The sequence below is a fragment of the Bidens hawaiensis genome, unplaced genomic scaffold, assembly GCF_021521415.1.
Source record: "Bidens hawaiensis isolate Kalapana, Puna unplaced genomic scaffold, B.hawaiensis_p1.1 tig00006555_1, whole genome shotgun sequence".
In the NCBI taxonomy this organism is placed as follows: domain Eukaryota; kingdom Viridiplantae; phylum Streptophyta; class Magnoliopsida; order Asterales; family Asteraceae; genus Bidens; species Bidens hawaiensis.
In genome coordinates this window covers 410,548-435,064 of record NW_027491442.1, presented here as the reverse complement: position 1 = coordinate 435,064, position 24,517 = coordinate 410,548, and the positions used below count along the sequence as shown (strand labels likewise).

At 38.2% G+C, this 24,517-nt stretch overlaps 1 protein-coding gene and 2 pseudogenes across 3 annotated transcripts; 1 reads left to right on the top strand and 2 right to left on the bottom strand.

Moving 5' to 3' along the window:
* The first annotated feature begins 811 nt into the window (after positions 1-811).
* On the top strand, positions 812-4,163 carry LOC143632907 (aluminum-activated malate transporter 10-like). The gene is made up of 6 exons (XM_077101315.1): positions 812-1,206; positions 1,802-1,942; positions 2,927-3,199; positions 3,294-3,394; positions 3,467-3,610; positions 3,689-4,163. The coding sequence occupies exons 1-6, from the start codon at positions 891-893 to the stop codon at positions 4,112-4,114; spliced, it is 1,401 nt and encodes a 466-aa protein (XP_076957430.1). The 5' UTR covers positions 812-890; the 3' UTR covers positions 4,115-4,163.
* A 114-nt stretch (positions 4,164-4,277) lies between these two features.
* Positions 4,278-6,338, bottom strand: LOC143632958 (protein LEAD-SENSITIVE 1 pseudogene; annotated as a pseudogene). Its single transcript, XR_013153602.1, has 2 exons — positions 6,245-6,338; positions 4,278-4,993 (listed from the first exon to the last, which is right to left on the bottom strand). The product of XR_013153602.1 is annotated as a protein LEAD-SENSITIVE 1 pseudogene (transcript).
* Positions 6,339-19,232: 12,894 nt separating this feature from the next.
* On the bottom strand, positions 19,233-22,437 carry LOC143632957 (bifunctional fucokinase/GDP-fucose pyrophosphorylase-like; annotated as a pseudogene). Its single transcript, XR_013153601.1, has 5 exons — positions 22,148-22,437; positions 21,708-22,069; positions 21,501-21,627; positions 20,432-21,418; positions 19,233-20,342 (listed from the first exon to the last, which is right to left on the bottom strand). The product of XR_013153601.1 is annotated as a bifunctional fucokinase/GDP-fucose pyrophosphorylase-like (transcript).
* Between the last annotated feature and the right edge of the window lie 2,080 nt (positions 22,438-24,517).

Here is a 24,517-nt window from a genome sequence, read left to right as displayed (position 1 = left end):
AGCACCCCCAGCTGCGGGGCCTGAGTTCAGAGGCGACGCTGATGGTCGGAGTTCAGAGGAGGAGTTGATGGCCAGAGGGGGGCTGATGGCCAGAGAGGGAATATCTTGAGTGGTGACGGCTGAGAAACAAAGAATGAGAATGTTTTAGGAATTTAGGGTTTATGATAACTTAACATGTACTTAACAGGTAAACATGTATTGTACTTGTTTAGACACGAAAATTAACAGGTAAATTCATGTCTACCTGTTTAGTACACGAAACTTGTTAATGTCTTACTTGCTACCTGTTAAAGTCGTGTAGGTGCATATCGTGTATTCGTGTCTCGTGTATAAATTGCCAGCCCTACAGAATATGACAACTCTTTTTGACATGTATATCAATATAATTAAGGAAAATGATAAACACATTCATGTTATTCTTGGAACTTAGAAAGTATATAGTTGTAATCATTTTAACATAACATGCGTTTGATGGCATAAGTATATAATTTTAATAAAAAAATTAACATATTGTATTAGGCTTCCTACAAAAATTATTTGATAGATAGAAAAATACAACATCAAGAATTAAAAAGTTTGGCTCATTAAGAGAGAAGTTTTAAAGATTAATGCATCCTAACAATAACATGGATTTTCTTAATTCATCATTAGTGAAAGGTATTTGGAAACATTGTCACAAATAATATACTTTCAATATAAAAGAATAAAGTACTAATTTTTCCAATTTAAGATACCTAAGGCTATGTGTGTGTGTGTATATATATGTACCCTACTCACATATTGTATCCATTTTAAGATACCTAGTACATTGCTCAAGTAAAATTCACCTCCAAACTATCATCTTAGTTTCTATAGTCGTCACTCGACATACATCGCAAACGGGTTAGAAAATGGTGTCTAACGGGCCCGAATGGAAGGTAAACGTGCCCGAGGATACTTTGGTCATAGAGCCCGCGTTACCTAAAAGAATGTGCATACAACTACAAGAACAAATATTGAAAAGCTTAATGAATATTGCAGCCTTTTTGGTGAAGGCTAGGAATATTGCAACAAGTGATCCAAGGAAAGTGATTCATGGTGTGAAAGTAGGCATGGCTCTATCTTTGGTCTCACTGTTTTATTACATGAAACCGTTATATGATGGTGTCGGTGGGAATGCCATGTGGGCGGTCATTACTGTTGTCGTGGCTTTCGAGTACTCTGTTGGTACGTATACTATAAACATAAGACATCCATTGTTATAATATCTATTAATACTGCGAGTAGGGGTGGCAAATGTGACCCATTGGGTTGAATGGGTTGTATTAAAATGCATGTAATGGGTTAGAATGGTTAAACTAAAAAAAGAAAAGGATTGAAACGGGTTGCCATTTCTTGAGGTTTTTATTTTATTTTATCTTATTTTTTTTATGGAACGAAAAAAACGGAGGAAACTTTTTAGTTTTTTATTTATATTTCGAGTTATGATTTTTTAAATTTTTTTTTTGAATTTTTTAATGAGGGATTTTTGAATTGGTCAAAAAGGGTTGAGATTTCGGAAACCCGTCATTAAAAAATTCAAAAAAATTAATTAAAAAATTATAACTCGAAATATAAATAAAAAACTAAAAAGTTTCCTCCGTTTTTCTCATTCCATAAAAAACACTCAAGAAATGTCAACCCGTTTTGACCCGTTTCAATCCTTTTCTTTTTTAAGTTTGACCCATTATATACATTTTAATACAACCCATTCAACCCAGTGGGTCACCTTTGCCACCCCTAACTGCAAGTTTACATCCATTAAGTTCAGTTTTCAATGTAGGTGCAACGATTGCTAAATCGTTTAATCGAGCAAGTGCCACATTTCTAGCGGGCTCAATAGGGGTCGGTGTGCACTGGGTTGCTAACCAATGTGGTGAACAACTTGAGCCTGTAATTCTTCAAGCTTCTGTAACCATTCTAGGTGAGTTTGGGCTTGACCGGCCCGAGACCAAAAGGAGTTTATACTTTATACACCTAACTAGAAAGATTCCCGGCGCGTTGCACCGGGTTGATGTTATTGACAGTCGTACTCTTACAACTTATAGAATCGTGTAGCGCGTCTGCGAGTCGAGGTGAATTCGGTCGGTGCCGAGTTATGAAACTAGTAATACCCCCCCCCCCCCCCCCCAAAAAAAACTTTGTTAACGCAAAAATATAGCAAATTAACATAACAAAACACGCGTTGCGGTTACAAACCGATGACACTTCGATTAGTATCTGATTACGACATAAAAATTAAAGCAAACCATAAATCCGTCCACACCCAAATACAACAATTTAATATATTTAAAATATAAAAAAAATGTGGATAACAAAAAAACACGCGGATTGCAGTTGCGAGCTGATACAAATACGTTGATTCTGTAATCAAGGGAGAAACGAAGGTGACAAAAAAACCCTCGCGTTGCGTTTGTGAACTGACGCGAATTCAGTCAGAATCAACGTTGTCGGCACTATATCGTACATAGAAAACCATGTGTTGTGGTGATGAACCGACACGAGTTCAGCTGGTATCAGGTTGCAACACCAAATTAAAGCAATAAGTTAATTCCCCTACACTCAACATACAACAAATTAACATATTTACATAAAAAAGACCGTGGCGGAAACCAAAAATATACGCGCGTTGTGGCCGTGACCTGACACGAATTCGTCCATAATCGATGAACAAAAAAAAAACTCTCAGGAAAAAAAACCTTAGGTAAAAAAACCACGTATTTTACGGAGGTGAACCGACGAGAAATTAAAAGCGAAAAACAAATTAAAAGCAGATAAAAAATCGACCAACCACATGAGGCCACGTGAACTAATTACATGATTGTGTCGCCAAACTTCTTAATTATATAATATAATTAATTAATAATGATATAGAAACTAATGAGTAAACCATATGGAGTTGATGCAGCTGCAGCAGCTACTTTCTCAAGATTCATACCGTCTGTGAAAGCTCGGTTTGATTACGGGGTGATGATATTCATCCTCACGTTTAGCTTTGTGTCGGTGTCGGGTTACCGAGTGGATAAACTGTTGGAACTAGCTAGAAACCGAGTGTCCACTATTGCGATCGGAACCTCAATATGCATTTTCACAAGTATGCTTTTCTATCCTGTTTGGGCTGGCAAAGAGCTTCATAATCTCATATATAAAAACCTAGAAAGACTCGCAGACTCCTTGGACGGTGCGAATAAAACTCATTTATGAGTGCATTAGTGCGTTATACATTTGTGAGAAGTGTACAACTCATAAATTTTGTTCATTTTGTGACTTTGCAGGTTGTGTAACAGAGTATTTCAAAGATAACGAGGAACGTGTTAACCGAAAACACGAGGGTTACAAATTTGTGCTTAACTCAAAGGCTGGTGAAGAAGCTATGGTATGCTTATAGCTTATAAGTTACATTCAATTCTGCCTTTAGATATGCATTATTATTTATTAACTTGTGCAGGCGAATATGGCTAGATGGGAACCCGCTCATGGGCGTTTCAAGTTTAGACATCCATGGAAACAATACTTAAAAGTTGGAGCCTCGATGCGTAGTTGTGCTTACTGCATTGAAACCCTAAGCGGTTTCATTAACTCTGAAGTTGAAGTAATCAAAACTCTTAATAATATCATTTCTATTTGATTAAGAACATGTGTTTTTGAGTGATTTTACATGATTTCACAGGCGCCCGAGTTGCTAAAGAAACACATGAAAGAAGTATGCATGACACTAAGCTCAGCCTCATCAAATGTCTTGAAAGAACTAGCTGCAACGACTAAAACCATGACGAAATCAACCAAGACACGGTTTTTTGTGCAGGAGATGAACTTTGCGGTTCAAAGTTTCAAGAGCGTGTTCGAAGCTCTATCAAAGCAAACACTTTTATTGACCGAACACGAAGCAGGTGAAGAAAAGACATCAAAGGAAACACAAACAGTGCCAATTATGGCCATTTTTCCTATAGCCACATTAGCAACATTGTTGATAGAAATTACGGAGCGCGTTGAAAACATCGTTGTTGAAGTGGAAAACATGGCAGCACAAGCAGAATTTGAAGTTGAAAACAAACCGTTTAAATATGATCAAGATCAAGTAATTATACACCCGTAACTCGACTATCAGAGACGCATGATTATGCTTTTGTACGATTTTTTTTTAACAGAAATAATATTTTCACATTTTCATATTTAATCATAGATAACAGCACAAATTCTCAGTCTTAACAAAGAAACAAAAACAAATAAACTTCTTAATAATGTTTGGTAAATCAAGATTAATTATTTACCTTATTATTATTATTATTTGAGTTTGAAGCTTCATTTTCTTTGAGTGCTTCTTTTAAGCCATCCATCCAGGAAAGATTAATCGCCAAATCCTCGACAGCTACTTTAACGACATCAGTTCTAACTCCAATATCAGTAGCATATCTACTCATACAATACATGCCGGCTGTCACAGTAGCGATCCCCACTGGGCTTGGGATCAGCAGCTTCAAAGGGGACGACAGCAGAGCTGCCAGCGGTGCATTAACCAGAGACGACGCCTGCCCGCTTCTTCCAATTCCCAAATTTTCAACTGTCAGTATACCCGTCTTGCAGTACAAAGCAAAGTCCTCACAGTTGTTCTGAAACACGTCATAGTTTCCAAATCCGGTTTGGAGCAAATACATGGCTCGGTGGATGACAGTGTCGGGGTCGTCTGACGTGGCGGTCGTGCATGTGCCACCTCGTACCTTGGCTAGAAACGCGGTGGGGGTTACACCGTATTCGAAGGTGTAGAGTGTCCCCGTTTTGAGGAAACACTCTAGGCAGGATAGGACAACTCCACTTTTAGGTTGTCTGAAACCGCAATCCGGATATGTTGAACATGATGAGGGAGTATCGGTCATTTCATCATACGAACCGGAAGGAGTGTTGATGCTCCAGTTTGTCTCACTGTTAGGCTTAAAATGAGTGAAATGGACCACTTTATTACCCCCAACATATATCCCTGCAATATATGAATATCATTTTAGTAATCATAAGTTTGTGATAACTGATAAGTATGCATTCGTCTATTTTTCTTTATCTATATGTAAATTGCATTGCTGTTTTTCTAATCCAAAATCCAGTTTCTCACAACCGGAGAAACATATAGACTTGGATTATCATATTATACATTTATACTCGAACTTGTCTCTTCTGGGAAGTTATACACCAAGTTCGTTTCAACCAAGCTTCAAGTGACGGATATTTTCACGAAAGGTCTAACGATGGCACAATTTGAATTTTTCATGGCATGCTACGTCTTGGTCCACCACCAATTGTCCGATTTGCTTTGTGTTAAATATGTATTTGTCTATTTTTCATGTTATATAAACCAAAGTTACACTCACTTCCAATTAGGCCAATTTGGAATTCAAGTTAAGTCATTAAGCTTAACAACAAAACCTACATTCTAAATTGATTAAAAATTAAACAAAATTCTTCAACAATTGTGTATCAACAGCGTGATTTCGACATCCCAGGTGAACTGTGTCAAGATATTGTCTCCTTTGCCCCCAGATGCATTGCCCATCTGGGACCTCATAGTTTTATTTTCACTCGACGAATTGCTCGCTCTAGCAACCCGTGCCACGGTAGAGGAAGTTTCCACCCTCAATGCATACTTGTTCTCAACTGATGTGGGGGACCCACATCGGTTGAGACCGGGAACATAAAGGGGATGAAGGCCTTCTCTACCGAGACGCATTTTGCCCAAGCGAGCAATTCGTCAGGTAAAAATAAAACTATGAGGCTCCGGATGGGCAATGCATCGGGTGCAAAGGCGACAATATTTAATACGGTTTACTTAGTTTGTTACATAGAGAGATGGAATAAATTAATTTGATACGGACATCCCAAGTAAACCGTGCCAAGATATTGTCTGCTTTGCCCCAGATGCATTGCGCATCTCATAGTTTTATTTTCACCCGACTACTTGCTCGCTCGAGCAACATGCCACGGTAGAGAAGGCCTTCCACCCAATACATACTTGTTCTCAACCGATGTGGGGGACATCGGTTGAGACCGAGAACATAAAGGGGGTGAAAGCCTTCTCTACCAAGACGCGTTTTGCCTGGGCAAGCAATTCGTCAAGTGAAAATAAAACTATGAGGTCCCGGATGGGCAATGCATCTGGGGCAAAGACGTCAATATCTTGATACGGTTTACTTGGTTTGTTACATAGAGAGAGATGTAATAAAATAAATTGATTTGATACCATGGTGAGAGTAAGCAAAGACAGCTCTGTAAGTGTAGATATGATCCCCAGGTTTAATCTCATTCCTTTCAACTCTGTTGGAAAGAAACCCCATTCTCTGATTTGATAGTGAAATTGGGGAGGAATTAATTTAAAGTGTCTCCGTCAACAGCATTATGAAATGAAACGAATGGGGTTTGTTTCCGAGTAATTTATTTTTGTCACAGTTGTGGAAATATGATTGGTAGGCAAGGACACTGATCTAACAACTATGACGACCAAAAGTCATTTTATAATTAGGCTTTGAAAGTTGCAAGTCATGAATCATGATCAACGTAGCAAGTGGGTTATAATAACAAGGGATGAGCAAAGTTTTGAGTTACGGGATCTGTATGTGTTTTCTGAACTTTTACCTTTAATACCAGTATCGTACCGGTGTGGTATCAAGAATTTGTGATTTTCGGGATTGGTATTTTCGGTACCGATCTCGTCCCTAATAATAACTTACATAAAAATTAAAGTAAATTGGAAAATAATAATGGTTTTTTAACGGCCAACGAATCATTCAAATGAGTTGCTGATTAAATTCGTCACATCGGGATACAAGTCTTTTGATTCCGGAAATGAGTTACTGAACACTCGCACGATGGCACGACGACAGTGCGGTGATATAAAACCCATTGAGTTCAAAATCCAACTAGTGAAAGTCACCTACTTGCATAGTCCCCATCACAATTCTAGTGCCACTGAAACTAAATGATGTGGGTAGGAATCGAACATGAGTCATATGGAACACAAAATATCATCCTTATCATCCACCGGCTCATTATTATTATTAGGAAAATTAGAAATAAATAATCTCACCTTTTGTGTATTGGCCAATAATAATCTCACCTTTAAAAATCACTAGCAATGGTCTCACCTTTTAACTATTTTTGTTTCACTGGTCATCCGTTAAAAAATACTTAACGTCGTTATGTTTTTTCCTAGTTTCAAACCGATGTTTTAGGGCTTTTGATCGGAAGAACGATACAAGTCGATCGATGTAAAACATATCTCGAAATGGTGATCCAAACGACAAAACAATGTTTCAATTCGGGTGCTTGAATTTCCAATTAACAAAAATCAAGCCATTTGAATCACCGTTTTGAAATAAGTTTTACATTAGTCGACCATATCGTTCTTCCGATCAAAAGCCCTAAAACATCGGTTTGAAACTAGGGAAAAAACATAACGACGTTAAGCATTTTTTAACGGGGGACCAGTGAGACAAAAATAGTTAAAAGGTGGGACCATTGTTTGTGAGTTTTAAATGTGGGATTATTATCAGCCAATACACAAAATGTGGGATTATTTATTTTCAATTTTTCTTATTATTATTGTTCTTGTTGTTGTTATTATTATTATTATTATTATTATTATTATTATTATTATATTAATTTGTTTATTTATGTAACGTTTGCCTTTTCGGTTCGCTAAAAAATCTGAAATTGATAGGATACAAGTGTTGATGCGTATGATTTACAAGTAACTAAACATCTATAAGAATTAAAAAGAAAAGAATTGATTCTGTTTTGGTAAACAAGAAAAGAAAAGAAAGATATATGCTTTGCGTCCAACTCCAAAATAAAATGTTGGATTATTTATTTGAGAAATAAGTTTGGTTTTTTTAAAGGTACTTTATTTACGGTTAGAAAATGTCAATATTGGTTAATAAGATTCATCTTGGGTTGTATAACTCGTTCCATCTACCAAAAAAAGGAAAAACAAGGGATGGTGGATTGGTGGGCTGTGTTCCTGAATTACCCTGGGTACCTTTGTTGGTTAATTCCCATGCCTCTCCTTTACATACTCATAACAATGATCACAACTTTGATTAGGTTATATACACATGACTTGGTATAATTAGAGAATAAACAAAACGCACACGTATATCTACAAATCTAATTAGCTATAATAACTTTTAATTTATCTGATTTAATATAATTAATTGACTTAATTTCATAACTCGGATTGAAGAGGGAACATCAACATTACATTGTATTTATACCAATCTTTGTTTAAACCTTTATAACGAAATTTAAGATTGTGTGAAGGCCCTCTAATACTTTATGTTTACTTGTTTATCATACATTTAGCGATAAAGTAATTATTTTGATTCCAAACAATTTATATCTTGGAACCCGTCAAAACTCATTTGATTAAACTCATAACAATAACAAAAATATATTTTAATAACTCATACATGAAGATTTCATACCATATCCATTATTAAATGGGGCAACTTCATAGAATAGTAACCAACTTTCAAAAGTGTTCCAATTAGGTTATTTAACTTTAAAAAGTGTTTCAATTAGGTCACTCAACTTTTGTGTTTGATTAAATTAAAAGTTTTAACATGTTTTTTTAGCCAATTTCTTTTCTGTTTCACATAGGAAATCTTTTTATCTTTTTTTTGAAGTTGACGTTGAGTGGCGACGTGAATTTTATTTTTTATTTTTAAATTTTAATATAATTAATGTTTTTAAAAAATTTTTAAATTTAACTACATATATTGCAAATTCCGACACCCACATCTTATCATTCATTTCTTTCTTGACGTACACAAAAATCGGTGGGACTTGATTTGAAGATTTAGTGACCCGATTTGGGGAAAATATACATCAGTAACCTAATTGGAACACTTTTGAAAGTTGGTTACTATTTTATGAGATTTTCCCTTATTAAATCAACTATATATCCCTTCATTTTCATTCTAACAAATATAGCAATAAACTAATTATTTTTGATTCATTTATACCATCTCACCCGAGTGAGCAACAGCCCAACTATTTCAATAGCTAAAGCCTAAAACTAAACCCGGCAAAATGAGTGGATCAAGTTAGGGTAATGGGAGAACGAGTTTGGGAAGCTTTTCGTTTTAAAAATGATCATTTTGATTTGAGTCAAAAGGGGTTAGTTGGGAACTACTTGGGCCCAATAGAATAAATGAGTAGCATTTATTCATTCCAAAATAAATAATAATACACGGTTATTACAAAATACAAACCTAAAGATATCACCGCTACTATGAAATCTTGTTTTTTCGTCACACTATACTCGCAGACAATGTGCAGTGACTCGTGAGATATTATCATAGAGACAAAGACAAATACACACTATATTATTTTTCAAATATTCAAATATTATCATAGAGACAAAGGCCTTAAAAACAATATACACAACCATTTGACCCATGTCGGGTTTGAATGGAGAAGGGTTCAATGTGTCCCGATTTCACTGTTGAATGGTGAAAATGTTTTGAAGAAGCCGAAAGATCTTATATGACGCACGGAATCAAGTTTATTGGAAAGGGTTTTAAGGCTTAGGCTTCCATCGAAGGATGCTAGTTCTTTATGTTCTGTTTTCCACCAGTGGGCCAACAGCACTGGACAACAATGGTAAGTTAGCTACAATAGGTAATGCAGTTTTTTACTCCGGGTGGCTGGAAAAAAGAGTTAATGAAATTACTCAAGAAGAAAATGCCGAGCATGTTTTTGTATATTTTTTTTCGAAAAGTAAAATGTTGAGCATTAGGAGGCATTTCCAATGGAGTTTGTAAGCGTTTAAGCTGGGATCTTGATATGCTAAAAGTAGTTATATAAAAATACGCTAATCTAGACACTAAGTAATAAATTCTAGACTCTTAACCTAGCTAAAAACTACTAATCGGCAAGCTAAAAACTACTAACCGGCAAGTGAACCGGTCGACTCTAGTACAACTAAGTAAGTCCGGATATCGAACCCACGAGACTCTTTAAATTACGTAAACTAGCTAAATTAGACTCAACTACAGACGCGACTATTTGTTTATTTTATTTTTGGGGGTTTTACTAAAGAACTAAAATTAAACTAATTAATAAAACTGAAAACGACTTAACTTATGACTTGGATTTAACTCAGATAATGATAGACAACCACCTAGGCTAGATTCCCTAATGTATCAATTATCAATTAGTTGGAAAATGCTAAGTTATGGAACTGGGATATTAAATTATTCACTTAACGAAAACCCGAACAGGACCCCTGACCCTTCTCAAGAAGACACCTATGGATCTCTATTAAGTTCTTAAAAACACCAGTTTAATTAGACTCGCTTACTGTTGCTAATTATTTTATGATAAGTACCTCTATAAGAAATCCTACCTTACAGCGCGGAAATAAAAGATAGTTTAAAGTATTCACTCGACTAGATAAACAAGGCTGAAAAATCAAACCTAGACAGAATCCTTACAAAGAACTAAATCTAGCAATCTTAAACAACCAAGACTTATCATATAATCTATCACCTCTCAGCTATTTAGATTAGCAGCATACTTAGATCTATTTGATTTATTAATATTGTTCCTATGGCTTTATTGCAAATCAACCATAAACTAGTCAAAAACACACAGTAGATGACCTAACAGAATCCTATTATATGACAGACAATCAGTGGCGGACCCAGGATTTTTTGTCAATGGGGTCCCAATTTTTTCGGTTTACAAAATTTTTCGGGGGTCGTTATTCTGGTCGGGTCGAGGCGAGGAACATAATAAAACACGGAACTATGGTGTCATTGGAAACGAGTAAGTAGAAAGAATCTAAATTACAAACTAGATGAAACATACACTTTTAATTCATACCCGAAAAACATGAACGTAATCTATATATATGGTCTTACATAATTGACCAAAACATGAAAAAATAACTCTAACACAAATAAATGATTAATTATAATATACATACACAAGGTAAATAATAAAAGAATATGCAAAATCCATGTTAACATTATATATGTTGCATGGTGATAATGACTATATGAAAGAAACTAACAAAAAGCACAAATACCCTAACTGAATAACTAAGACTAGGATATTAAAAAAACAACAAAAAAGGAGTATGATGGGGCTTGAACCTACAACCTCTCAAAAGTAAAACAAGGGACTTTCCACTGTACCAGTTCAATCTTAATAGTATGGGTTCCAAGTATTAATTTTTATGGGGTCCTTACAAAATTTAATATACCGTCTCTAAGTAATTTTTAAAAAACATCGGTGTCCCGGGACCCCGATCGGACCTATGTGGGTCCGTCCCTGCAGACAATCACCAAGGAAACTGTGAAACAATAAAATTCACCAAACAATCCTAAACACAAATATGCATCGAATGAGAAAAACAAGAAACCTCTTACTTAATCATAAACCATAACAAAAGCAAAGTCCAAACTAAAATCCAACGTCAACAAAAGTTCATCATAAACCTAGGTGGTTTAAGGGTTTAGCCAACAACCATACTCAAGAACAAACCAAAATAAATAAGTTCAAATAACGAAAACAAATAAATTCAAACCGAATAATAAGAATATTTAGATGAGTAAGTGTTGAACCCAAAAGCTCGGTGCTCGACCCAAGGTGCTTTTTCTCCTTCCTGTGACTTTCCTTCTCTTCTTATTATGTAGAACCTCCTCTCCTGTAGTCCTCCAAGATTATATTTATCCAACCGCTTCCAGCCTCCTGACTTGCGGACCACTCTTTCTTTTTTTTTTAACAATTGCCGACACAAGTTGTTAATAACCTCAAGTGGGCAGCCCAATAGCACTTTGTTTATTTCTTCGAAGCCCACTAAAAACGTTTAAACAACTCAACTGGCTTGTGACTTGCATTATATTGGAGAGGTATTTTATTCTTTGTCTTCATATATCACATGAATACCTGCTTTCCAATTAAATAGATCAAACAATCATTAAATCAATCCATGAATTCAATATACTGGAGCTTACGTATAACATGCAACCATTTTCTTATTTTGCTTATATTTTTCTTTTGAATTCAATGCATTAAGATGTTAGAATAATTTAACCAGTTTCTCATATAGTCCGTCTATATATTTATCTCCATTTAAGCTTGTTGTCAAAAATTTAATACAAGTACTCAAGTAACTCGCTTAGTTACAAAACATTTAAAATCCAACTATGAGCCAAATATGAGTAGTATTCAATAAAAGCCTAGTTTAAAGTATTTAAAAGTATAAAAAATAGTTATATAATAATATATATATTTTAGACCATATCAGATCTTTAATTGATGAATAACCTTACCACCCTTGAACACTTGTTTCTTCTGTGCTCCAAAACTCAGGAAGAGATTCTGAGATTATTGTGGCCCAGCTTCCTGTCATTGAAGCGGGCGTGGAACTATGATCGGGGTTCGGTAAATATTGGATTGAAGAGGTAGGTCCCAGCAGAGCCCAGTTGGACCCGCAAGACTCACCTTAAACAGGGACGTCTGCGCAGAGACCAACTGGATCCGCAGGACCAACCATGCTCAGAGACGTGACGTCCTTACGCGCAGTACGCAAGCTGGTCCCGCAGGAAATGCCTCCCAATGGTGAAGGACTCCGCCTGTCCCCGCAGCCTCGGATACAAGCCATTAGGGAAGGCCACCCGCGCAGCATGGCTACACGCACAAGGCACTTAGCTCTCGATCATTCAGTGTCACCTGAAGGAATGAGCCAAGCCGGGAGCAATCCCGCACAGAGGCGGGAGGGGGAATACTCCCGCCCAAATAAGCCAGTCCGTATACTGAAGGATCTTTTACTGTACCTGACGAGGTATGGGCGAAAGATCTGATCAGAGATACGACAGCTCACTGATACAGTATGGCGAGCAGCATGCTCCTGTACTGTATCACTATTAGCCGCTGCCTACTCACCAACTACTGTCATACCACGTGCGTAGCCGGCAGTTGGTGGAAAGGGAATAGTACACAGCAGGCCTGGTCACTATCAGCCGCTGCCTACCCACCAACTACCAACAGGGCACGTGCGTAGGCTACTGTTGATGAACAGGAACACTGTAGCAGCCGGCCATACCTCCTTGGAAACCTACCTTCGGCTATAAATACCCCAAATGGTATGATCATCTCAACATTACATTATCACATTATCATCATAATATACCTGATATCTGCTCTAGCAATCTCTTAATATACTTTTATATTTAAAGAGCAATCTAGTCTGATTCTCACGCCGGAGGGTGGTCACAAGGAGGAACCCCCCCCCCCCCTTCTCAGTGACGAGCTCACGGTGTCTGTTTTGCAGGTTATCAGAAGAACCATCTTCCAAGGGTCTAACCCCTCGTGGGAAACATCTATCTAACCCCCAGGTTACCAGTAATCTGCCCGGGGACCGGTTAGTGTTTCTTCATTGGCGCCATCCGTGCATAAAGCTAGAACTACAATTTTCTCCAGTTTTTTCAAACTTTTACAAAGATGGTTAGAGAAATTCCGGTAACCACAACCCCAGCTACTGGGGGGAACACCGGCAACACAGTTTTTACGAACACTACCCCGGCTACCGAAGCCGGGGCAAGTGAAGTAAATTTTACGAACACTACCCCACTTACCAAAGCGGGGGCAAGTGCAGTAAATGATCGCCTACTGGGATCCATCGATACCCAGTTTGAGAAACGAAGACTCCCCCGCCAGACTCTCGATGAAGTTAAGGCATGGGCGGAGGCACGACAAAAGGAATTCCAGGCTGAGTTGGACGAGCGCTTGCGTTCCGTGCAACAGGCCGACGAATTCGAATACTGGGAGGATGACTCGGAGGAATCCGACTCCGACGCGAACCCTCGCCATAGGGCAAAAGGGAAGCGTAAGGAAACGGAATCCCAACCGAAAAGGCATTTTGAACAAGCCTTCAAACCAAAAAGCACAGGTGGAAGTCCACGAGACTTCTCCAAAACGTTCAGACCAAACGTTGCGAATGCAGGAACGTCCAAGTTTGCAAGGGACATTGCGGAAGCAATCGCCCTAAAGAGTGCCAAACAAATGCCTAACATAGGCACATATGACGGTTTATCTGATCCAGACGATCATTTGAACAGGTTCATAGCGGGGGCAACCGTCAGCAATTGGACGGAACCCACGTGGTGCTACATGTTCCAAATGACGCTTGTTGGGGCTGCTAGAGCTTGGTTTGATCGTCTACCGGTCAACCACATCTACGACTGGGCAGACTTCCAACAGAAGTTTAGCCAACACTTCAGCCAGCAACGGAAGTATACCGAGGAGCAATGGACAATCCTCAAATGCATACGAGAGGAAGATGAATCTCTGCCAAACTTCATCACTCGCTTCAACTCAAAGAAGCTAAGTTTGGGCAATATCAGCGAAGATCTTGTTCGCGCTACCTTCATCCAGGGCGCACATGACCCAGAGCTCATCCGCACCCTAACGGGTAAAGATGGCATGCCATCCACATGGGATGGCATCATGACAGCAGCAAAACGCTATGCGGAAACAGAGAAGCAACTGGGTAGAGATCTCCCACAGAGCACAAACCTCTACACTCAGAAGACGAGAAAAGACAACGTCCTCACCGCCAGACTAAATAAAAAGCGAAAGCTAGGCATTTGGCAGTCAAGGGTAAACTTTGACACCTCATCCGGCTTGCAACATCGAGTGGGCGGAAGGGATAATGTACAGTCGCACCGGAACTCCAGATGGACGCCACTCACCAAAAGCGTCACTGAGATATTCGCCACTGAAGAGCTCCCATGGCCAAAGCCTCCAATAATCCGACATCGTCACGATGCTGATCGGAGCAAATACTGTGACTTCCACAAGACAAAAGGCCACAACACTGAAGAATGCATAGACGTAAAGGACATGGTCGAAGCATTTGTCAGAGATGGGACGCTCGCGCACCTCGTGGCACAATAAAGGCTGAGCAGGCGGGTGCGTATAGAACCTCAGCTGGGGAAGACACGAATCAATTCCAGCTTCAAAATCGAGACTACATGCTGCGTAAAGAACGAGATCCCGAACCAGGTGCGTATCGGCTCGATGGCACTCCCATCCCAACATGGAAGGGAGCTCATTTACACAGTCTGCATGTAAATCAATTCCAATTTGTAAAGAAAAGGCCAAGAGCCACTTCTAATGGAAATGATTCTCTTTAAGAACATCGAAGCTGATGATTTTACATTCATACTTTTCTGAACACTAATATGCCGGTTTTCACCGCATAATTACGTGAAGTCATTGCATGGGAAGGCGGTCCTACCCGCACGAACCCAATAACGTGACAAACCTTCACGCAGGTCAGTTTGGGAAAAAGTTCAGCACCCAAAAATGAAAGTGCCGGTCTATCCGCATGAATCATTAAAGGAAACTGAATAATAACCTATCAACAACCGCGCGTCGAACGGTTAAACTATGCAACACTGGTGACGGCGTTCACATTACGTGAAGTCGTTGCGTGGGAAGGCGGTCCTACCCGCACGAACCCAATAACTTGACAAACCTTCACGCAGGTCAGTTGAAGGGGAAGAGTTCAATTATCCCATTAAATGAAAGTGCCAGTCTATCCGCATGAATCATGAAAGGAAACCGAACACTAACCTATCGACAACCGCGCGTCGAACGGTTCAAAACAAAATTCTTAAAAAGGATAAGGAAAACCTACACGCAGGTCAGATATGGGTAAAGTTTTGCCATCCTACTAAGTGCAAGTGACGGTTCTACCCGCACAATCACGAAAGAGGAAGCAAGACTTCCTGTTATCAACCACGTTCAAAGGTTTAACTTATCCTCAAAAGGTAAGGAAAACCTACACGCAGGTCAGATATGGGTAAAGTTTTGCCATCCTACTAAGTGCAAGTGACGGTTCTACCCGCACAATCACGAAAGAGGAAGCAAGACTTCCTGTTATCAACCACGTTCAAAGGTTAACTTATCCTCAAAAGGTGAGGAAAACCTACACGCAGGTCAGATAAGGGTAAAGTTTTGCCATCCTACTAAGTGCAAGTGACGGTTTTACCCGCACAATCACGAAAGAGGAAGCGAAAACTCTAATCCATTATCAACCACGTTCAAAGGTTAACTTATCTTAATGCCTTAGAAATTTCGAAAAGGAAAACCTACACGCAGGTCAGATGAAGGTTAAAGTTTAGCCATCCTACCAAGTGCAAGTGACGGTTCTACCCGCACAATCACGAAGGAGGAAGCGAAACTTTAACCCATTATCAACCACGTTCAAAGGTTCTTATTCTAAACACTTGGAAAATTGCTAATTTAAACTAAGTATGCAAGTCATAAGTTTATAAAGCAAGGAACCCAAAGAAGGAAATAACAATCTTATACGCAAAAAGATTAATATTTCAAGAGTATATTACAAGAATGGCCGGGTAACTACCCGCCTAAAAGAATAAAACTATACAAGTCTATCTTAGCAATGGGAAGGGATCTTCAGGATCAAGCTTCAGGGCCGCTTCCACTTGGACCCGCTCCGTCAGAAGAACGGGGTGGTTCGAGGAACGCTTTGAGGACAGCTAACCCATCATCAGCAGCAGCTACTTCGTCCACCTTTTCCACCACTGGATGCGGGAAGGCGGCGTATTGGTTCAATGCTTGGTCATAAATGGCTTCGGTATCCACATCGAACAAAGGGAAGTTGGAAGGCGGGACGCCTTTCTCAACAAACCCTAGACCAAGCAAGAAGCCGGCCTTTTCCCCATCCTCATGAGAAGCGTTGAGGGCTGCGCTCATAGCATCATCGTAAGAGGTCTCTGAAAAGACCCGACGCACAACCTACAAAGAAAAAATACAAGTATTAGAACCTTTTCTTACAAAAGAAAAGCGAGAAGATAAAACTAAACATACCTGAGGCAACGCTTCTCGAAGAAGCCATTGGAGGGCAGCTTGAGCTTCGTTATGGGCGCGTTCGGCTTCGCTCTTGTTAAGGTTGGCAAGTAAAACTTCCTTTGCGGCAGCCTCTTCGACGCCCTTCGTTATGGGCGCGTTAGTGTTTCTTCATGGATGTGACGCCATTTTGCATTGACTAAGGTAGTGATTGAGAAAATATGTGTTGTTGACCGATAGACATACTGGGAGAACTAGGCAAGCTAATTAAGGACGATGAAATTCTCAGTCTTGGGAAATGTGGCCTTGTTTGCATCGTGCCTACCCTTAACACTTTCAAGGCTTTGTAAACGCTTGTTGAATAACCCAAGTCCTTGGGATGGGGTATACTTTATTGGTCCGAACAATAGTGTAATAGCTGTCAGTTTCATAACGAAAGTGGATAACCAACTTACCGGTTCAAATCTTTCTGATGGGGAGATCAATTCAACAAAGGAAGCAGCAAGGCTACTATATATCACGAGGCGTGATTCAACAGCACGCGAGGGTTCTTCTTCAGCTGCTGAAACAAAGAATTCTTTTCCGGTAGAAGCAAAATCAAAGTTATTAAAACAAATCCGGATCCGGTATGTATCAGGTCATGATCGACTTCCAAGTTGGAATATACTATCAGATTTATGAGGGCTATTGAGTAACTATAAGAACGCCCGGAAAGTGTATATTATTGATATATATATACATATATCGCATTGTTATAATAAGACTTTTTATTTATAATGGGCGTATCATATCTACCTAATCGTACCAATATTCCTAGCGGTCCTCAAGGAGACCATTTAATGTCGCTGTCAATGTATATTACAGCTATAACCTCTTAGTGATCCCCCTTTTCCGGCGATTATGTACTATCTTCAATCTTGTCTTTACTTGGTAGATGTTTTCTCTTTGTCTTGAAACTGTAGGCGCGGTGTATTTGGGGTGTTATTCTTACAAGTCCCCCTAGTCAGTCGATGCAAGACTTTGGCCTAGGTCGTCTCACCTGTAGAGACGAGCTTTTTCGGTATAGGTGCCGATACCAAACCAGTACCGATTTGACCGTCGATATCGAATCGGTACAAAGTATTGAGTTTTCGTTATCTGTACGATATCGGTATTTCCCAAATTTTGCATGAAATACCGTTATTGAACCGATACCAGTACCAAAATTTTTGCGATTTTCGGTAACAGTATTTTCGATACCGGTGCGGTGCCGGTTTCATCCCTGCTCACATGTACTTTTGTCTTTTAGTAGCCTTGGTTATGGGCCCACCTATTTTGGCTTTTGGTAGCTCTTTTGATTTGACATGTCATTCTCGACCTACATTAGCCTTTGGTATAGCGACGTGTCAGCTCTATAGGCTCTTGAGTTCTCTATTTCTTTTAAAAATCTCTTTGATTTCTTTATTTCCTTTTAACCATTTCATTCTTCTCCTTCGGTTGCCCCCTTTCATTTCTTTGTGATGCTGATTTAGAAACAATCAAATGACTAAACTTTATGATAATCAAAGACAATAAATCAAATCAAATCAAATTATCAGGGTTTGGTCTAGACTAGAATATGTCGTTTTAAAAATGATCAATCTAATTCGATTAGTCAAAATTATTCAAGTTAACAAAAGTAGTCAAGCTTATTCAATTTTTGAAAAATTGGAAACAACACAAACATAACCACAAGCACTATTCATGAAGAAAATAAAGAATAAATTTCTGCAACATCAAAGTATGAATAGGTTTGTTAGTTTGTGAGTAATAAAAATTGAAATAGAGAAAGAAACACATCGTATTGATCGGAACACAAGAAATTAGAGGAGGGCAAAGATGACAAACCTAGAGATGAACCTTTTTGTTGAAGGAATAAGACGGAGATGATGTTTAATCTTCAATGTCGATGAAAAGAAGTTATAAATGAGACATTGACTTAGTCTAACTAGGGGTGTGCACGGTTCGGTTTTTAAAACCATTTAAGCATTATGTCCTTAACTTGGAAACCTGATAATTATATAGGATTGTAACAGTTTGAAAATAATGTAGGCATCACCTATTTTAACTTTTGTCTATTTAAATCCATTAAAATATTTATATTCAAGCCACTACTTATTGCCTATTTGCCACACTCTAACAAAAGATTGGTGAATAGCCATTTATTCAGCCCAGATTAAAAAGAAAATACATTGGTATCACAAAATACAAACCTAAAAGATTTCACTGCTACTGTGAAATTTTTATTTTTCACCACACTATAATTATAATACTTACAAATGTTGCACACAAAACATGTTATGGATGAATCAAAACATCTTTTTTCTCTAATCATCCAAACAAACCTTAACATCAAACAGCCGGTTTTCTTCAAGCGCATGTTTCAACTGGAGGGCATTTTCAGCATTTTTCGCTAGTAGTAATGCAAACCCTCCACCCCCCGCACCAACAAGCTTGTACCCGCAACAATAACTGTCAGCAAAAGCAAAATGACTATCAACAAACTGGTTACTGCAATGAGGATCGAGTTCTTGGTGCAGCCTCCAAGTCTCCAAGTTTGTCTATGTGGCAGTTCATTAAAGCCTCCCTCCCGGTTCTTGCCAGCTCAGCAAGACGCTTAATGCTTGATATTAGTAAATTATCCCTTTGCAGATACCGAGTTACAACCTTTTGGAGGACTTGATGTGCAAGCCGAACCTGACCGGTGAAAACGACAAGAAGGCGGTCCTGCAACTCGGTAACTAATTTTGGAGATGACAAAAGCGGAATAACTTGAAGACGCAAGGGTATTCCTGGAAAACTGGTGGTAAACTTTATACCAGGGTATAAACCACCAATCTGATCCTGCCAGCCACCGCCAGTACCCATTATCTGTTCAAGTACCAACACGAGTCTAGCAACGTTTTCGTTACTTTCATCTCCATCAATAAGACGAATAAGCCCTTTCACAACAGCTGCGGATAAAATGCTGGAAGTCCCCAACCCACTTCCACGAGGTATGCGGGCCCATGTGTTGACCCGTAAGCCCATGGATTTCAGGATCTTATTATGAACAACACCAGTTACAAGTAAAGCAGACTTCACCAACCGAAACGGATCGTTATCGTCAAACGGGGGTGCAATAGAGGAAATGTTTTGTATGTATAGCTCGTTTGAAGCGTCATCGGTGATTAATAATCCGAGCGTCTGTGTGGTTTCTATAATTGTTCCGATAGGGAGAGAATTGTCCAAAGTTATTGCCATGTTTAGAACGCATCCCGCACGTTCTAAGCTCCATGGTGGAGTGTCACTCCAACCACCAACAAAGTCAACTCGGACGGGTAACTCAACTTTGACTTTTTTGTGGAAGAAAGTTTGACTTTGACTGATAAGGCCATCCACATTATTGCTCCCATCTCCTTTAGAATCTGTATGATTAGATGACTGAAAGAGATGCTCTGTGTAACAAAGGCAAAAACACATTCAAAACAATTAAAAAACTAGTCAATAGGTTTATCTCAAAAAGTCAAAATAGAACTGTGCTTACCTTTAAAGCCATATCTCACTGCTGAAGCGGTTTCATCAGCAACAGCAGCCCATACTTGGTGTTCAACTTCAATTGCCTTTTCATGTTTGTTGCATGCACAAAGAAGGTCAACCTGCACTTGATAAGCTCGACTTTTAGGGACAATTTTGGAACTTTTTGACTCAATATTTGGACATAATTCCAAAAAGTTTGTACATATTTTCTCTCCTAAGTCTTCCACTTGCAAAACTTCTTGACACAACTGAGATAAATTTCTACCAAGCAAACCGAAACCAAGACATGCTTTAGCAATTTTAGCAGCAAGATCCGCTTGATGATTACTAGAAATTACGCACATTTGTGGGAAATCAATTGATCTATGCAACTCCTCTAAACTGACTCGTTTAGACATTTTCCAGAAATCATAAAATCCATCATTTTCCTCATCATTTTCTAACCCCATAAGCCAGTTTGCAAGACGAAGCATATCAAAATATGCAACAACAGGAAAAACTTTTGCATTCCATAAACACTTCTCTTTAGAACTCCATAAATCGTCTTCATGAATTCCCAAATCTTCCAGAACCTTCTCCCACGGTTTTCCACAAAAAGTACCATTTTCTGAAAAGGGAATTTTGGGATTATCATGAAGACCACAATACACGATCACCCGTTCAGTGCAATCTATTAAAGGTACCTCCCAAAGACAATGACGATCAGGAAGAAGAAAGCTATTAGTTTTTTCTGGTAAATTAACACCAACTACTACAGATAGTGAACCAATTTGTACTCCACTTGAAATTGATGAATCATATATAAGAGAATCATCACCAATTGATACATCCGGTGAAATTTTGCTAGATATTATAATAGCAGACGATGCGATATCAGACATTGTTGTTGCAGGAATGGAGCAGAGATGCCTACGGCCCACAAGTCTTGAACCGGTCCCACTTAAATGATCTAAAACCTCACTTGATGTCCCAAAGTGCAAGAACAACAGGTCATCTGCATTTTTATAAAAATTTATAAAAATTCATTGTGATGATAATATTAAAAGCTTTATGGAATAAGATAATATTCACCGTACAAGCACAATAGCTATACATGGTTTGTTTCCCCAATCCTTTCACAAGTTCTTCACCCAAAGGTCTTGACTTTAACCAATCATGTTTTGCAGGTACCCACGCTGCTACAAGATCTTCATACAAACTCATCTGAGAAAGTGAGTGACACGTTTTAGAAACATTATGGTCAAATTTTATCAAAAATGACCAAAGTGGAGTTAAACTCTTGCCTCTTTTTTAGTATTCAGAAGTTGTGAGATCAACGGTTGGCTCAAACAAGAAAGTGTAACAAGATCTTCCCAAGCTTTACCTCTAACCGCTATGATACCAGTATCAAGCAACGTCCTACCATCATCAAGTACTGCATGGTGCTTATTAAGCTCCTGTAAACTAGGTTTTTGAAGCAGATTTGCAACAGGATTAACTGAATAACTTTCATCTGAATTCCCAGTTTGTGATGCCACAATAACACCATGATTGGAAGCAATATCAAGAGTTATGGGAACAGTTATGATGCAGGATGTATCCGGAAGAACCATAGCAGATGCATCAAAACATGGAAGCACATCACCAGTCATGATGAACAGTCCACCTGGATTATATTAGTCACCAACAAAAACAATTTGATTATGTTGATTAATAATATGCTATGATATAAAAAGAAAGTAACCTTCATTTTTATAAGCTTGTCTAGCACAAGAAGATATTGCAAGTATATGGTCAAAAAGCAAGGGTACCGGTCCATCAGGGTCATCATCTGCAAGATATGGAAGAGGCAAGAAGACTTTCCCCATGGGATTTGCCCATGGGACCCGCTTAGAGTCACCGCCTGCATGCAGCAATAATATATGCTTTTTCCTTAAAAAGTTAATCATTGATGTAGAAACTTCAGTCTCACAGCTTTCTTGAGGCATATAAGATCCATCATTGCAGCCATTTGCTACCTGCCGAGTATAAATGTTAGCCCATTAAAGCCAGCTGCAATGCAGTAGCAAGAATCAAACCAAACTTCAGGAACTTGATTAAACAAAGGCACTTAAAAGCATGACCGATTGATCACATAACATAAGATTAAGCCAAAACCTACTTTTAAATCATCATGGTGATACATGGTTTGATGAATATATATATATATCATTAGCTTTGTCACATTTCTATCCCATAATAACCAAATTACACTTTTAGATTTTTCATACTACCATCATAATTCAAAACAGAAACAGCAAAATTGCCAATTGCAGATGAGATAACAAGATATGTCCATCAATCATCATAATTCATAGATCAACTGCAACAGATCTTCTATGCTTTGCAGGGGTGTTCAACTATTTTTTTATTATTATTATATATCATTAACAAATAGTGTTTACATCAATACAGAAAGCAAACAGGCGACTAATTAAATTTCGAATATTTGAATTAATCAAATAGAATTACTCTAATTTTGATACTTTGAAGCTAGATTGCAATTCGATTACTGAATTTTGAAGCTAGGATCGAAATTCGATTACTAAATTCGAATCGAAATCGACTTGAAATTTTGAAGCTGGATTCGAATTCGATTACTGAACTTGAACAAATTACAAATTCAAAATCACAAGTTCTTATTTCGTTAGCAAATTCGAATCGAATCGCATTCAAATTCGATTACTGAACTCGAACAAATTACAAATTCAAAATCACAAGTTCGTATTTCGTTAGCAAATTCGAATCGAATCGCATTCAAATTCGATTACTGAACTCGAACAAATTACAAATTCAAAATCACAAGTTCGTATTTCATTAGCAAATTCGAATCGAACCGCATTCAAAATCAATTACAGAACTCGAACCGAATCGAAAACCACAAATTCGTAACCGTATCAAATTCCAATACTTAAAAACAACGGATTCTAATCTGGAGTCTAAGTTCGATTCAGATTCAAATTCGATTACTGAACTAAAACCGAAACCGAATTTCGAATCGAAAATAACAAAATCATATACGATTTGATTCGAAATCCAATTACCAAATTCGATACGAACAGAATTGCAATTGGAAATGATGCAATGAACTAAACAACTAACAAGCCCTAATTAAAGCAATAATAACATATTAACATTAACATTAACAACACCTGAGAATTATTATTATTAATATTATTATAATAATGCTTGGCTAAAGCGAGAACAGCATTGCGAGTGGCCGCACCCGACCCGATCCGCCGCCCGTCCGGGTCAGGCACAGCAAGAGTAACAGTAGACTCCGAGATCCGGCCCATCCGTACAGCTCGCTTGAGCTGCCATTCATAGAGTGCTGCTTGCTCAGGACTGGCGGCGGTTAAGACAATAGCGTCCCAAGTCGGAACCCTAGCAGGCGAACGAACCGATAAACGTAGCCGGTACCATGAGTTCCTTAATACTGATTCCTAGTCTTCTAAATGTTTGCTCATGGTGAAATTTGAGTGGTTGATTTTGTTGTTTTGGTGGTATTTGAATTGAAGAAACCGTCGGTAGTGATGATGATATCTGATAATATTATTAAAAAATTAAATGTGAATGTAAAAATGTTGTGGCTTCGCACGGGTTCGAACTAGAGACCTACAGTGTGTTAAACTGACGTGATAACCAACTACACCACGAAACCTGTGTGATGAGGGACCTATTTAAATCTTTGATGTTGTATTGAGGATTTGTGTTCAAATCATTTCGTGACTTTTTTTAGTAGGAGGAAACAATAATCGAACCATTACCTAAAATTTAACCGAAAATCGGTTATTGGTTTTTAGTACACTTGGTTAACAAAAATTAACTGAACTGAATCATAATAAATTTTGTAATTTTAGTTTCTTTTACCTCTGTTTTATATTTTATACATGTATTATTGTATTTAATGATTTTTTGGTCCTTTTTGTTAGGAGTTAACAATACCAAGACTAAACAAAAATCAGTCATCGGTTTTTCTTTGTACCATTGGTTGATTGAAATTAACTGAACTAAACGATTATTATTATCATTTGCGTATAGCTTTTACACCGATAGTTTATGTTATATATATCTT

Excerpts from the sequence above, each read along its gene's own strand:
- LOC143632907 (XM_077101315.1), top strand. The coding sequence starts at position 891 with ATGGTGTCTAACGGGCCCGAATGGAAGGTAAACGTGCCCGAGGATACT. Across the intron at positions 1,207-1,801 it reads GGCTTTCGAGTACTCTGTTG|GTGCAACGATTGCTAAATCG; the intron begins GTACGTATACTA and ends TTTTCAATGTAG. Across the intron at positions 3,200-3,293 it reads ACTCGCAGACTCCTTGGACG|GTTGTGTAACAGAGTATTTC; the intron begins GTGCGAATAAAA and ends GTGACTTTGCAG.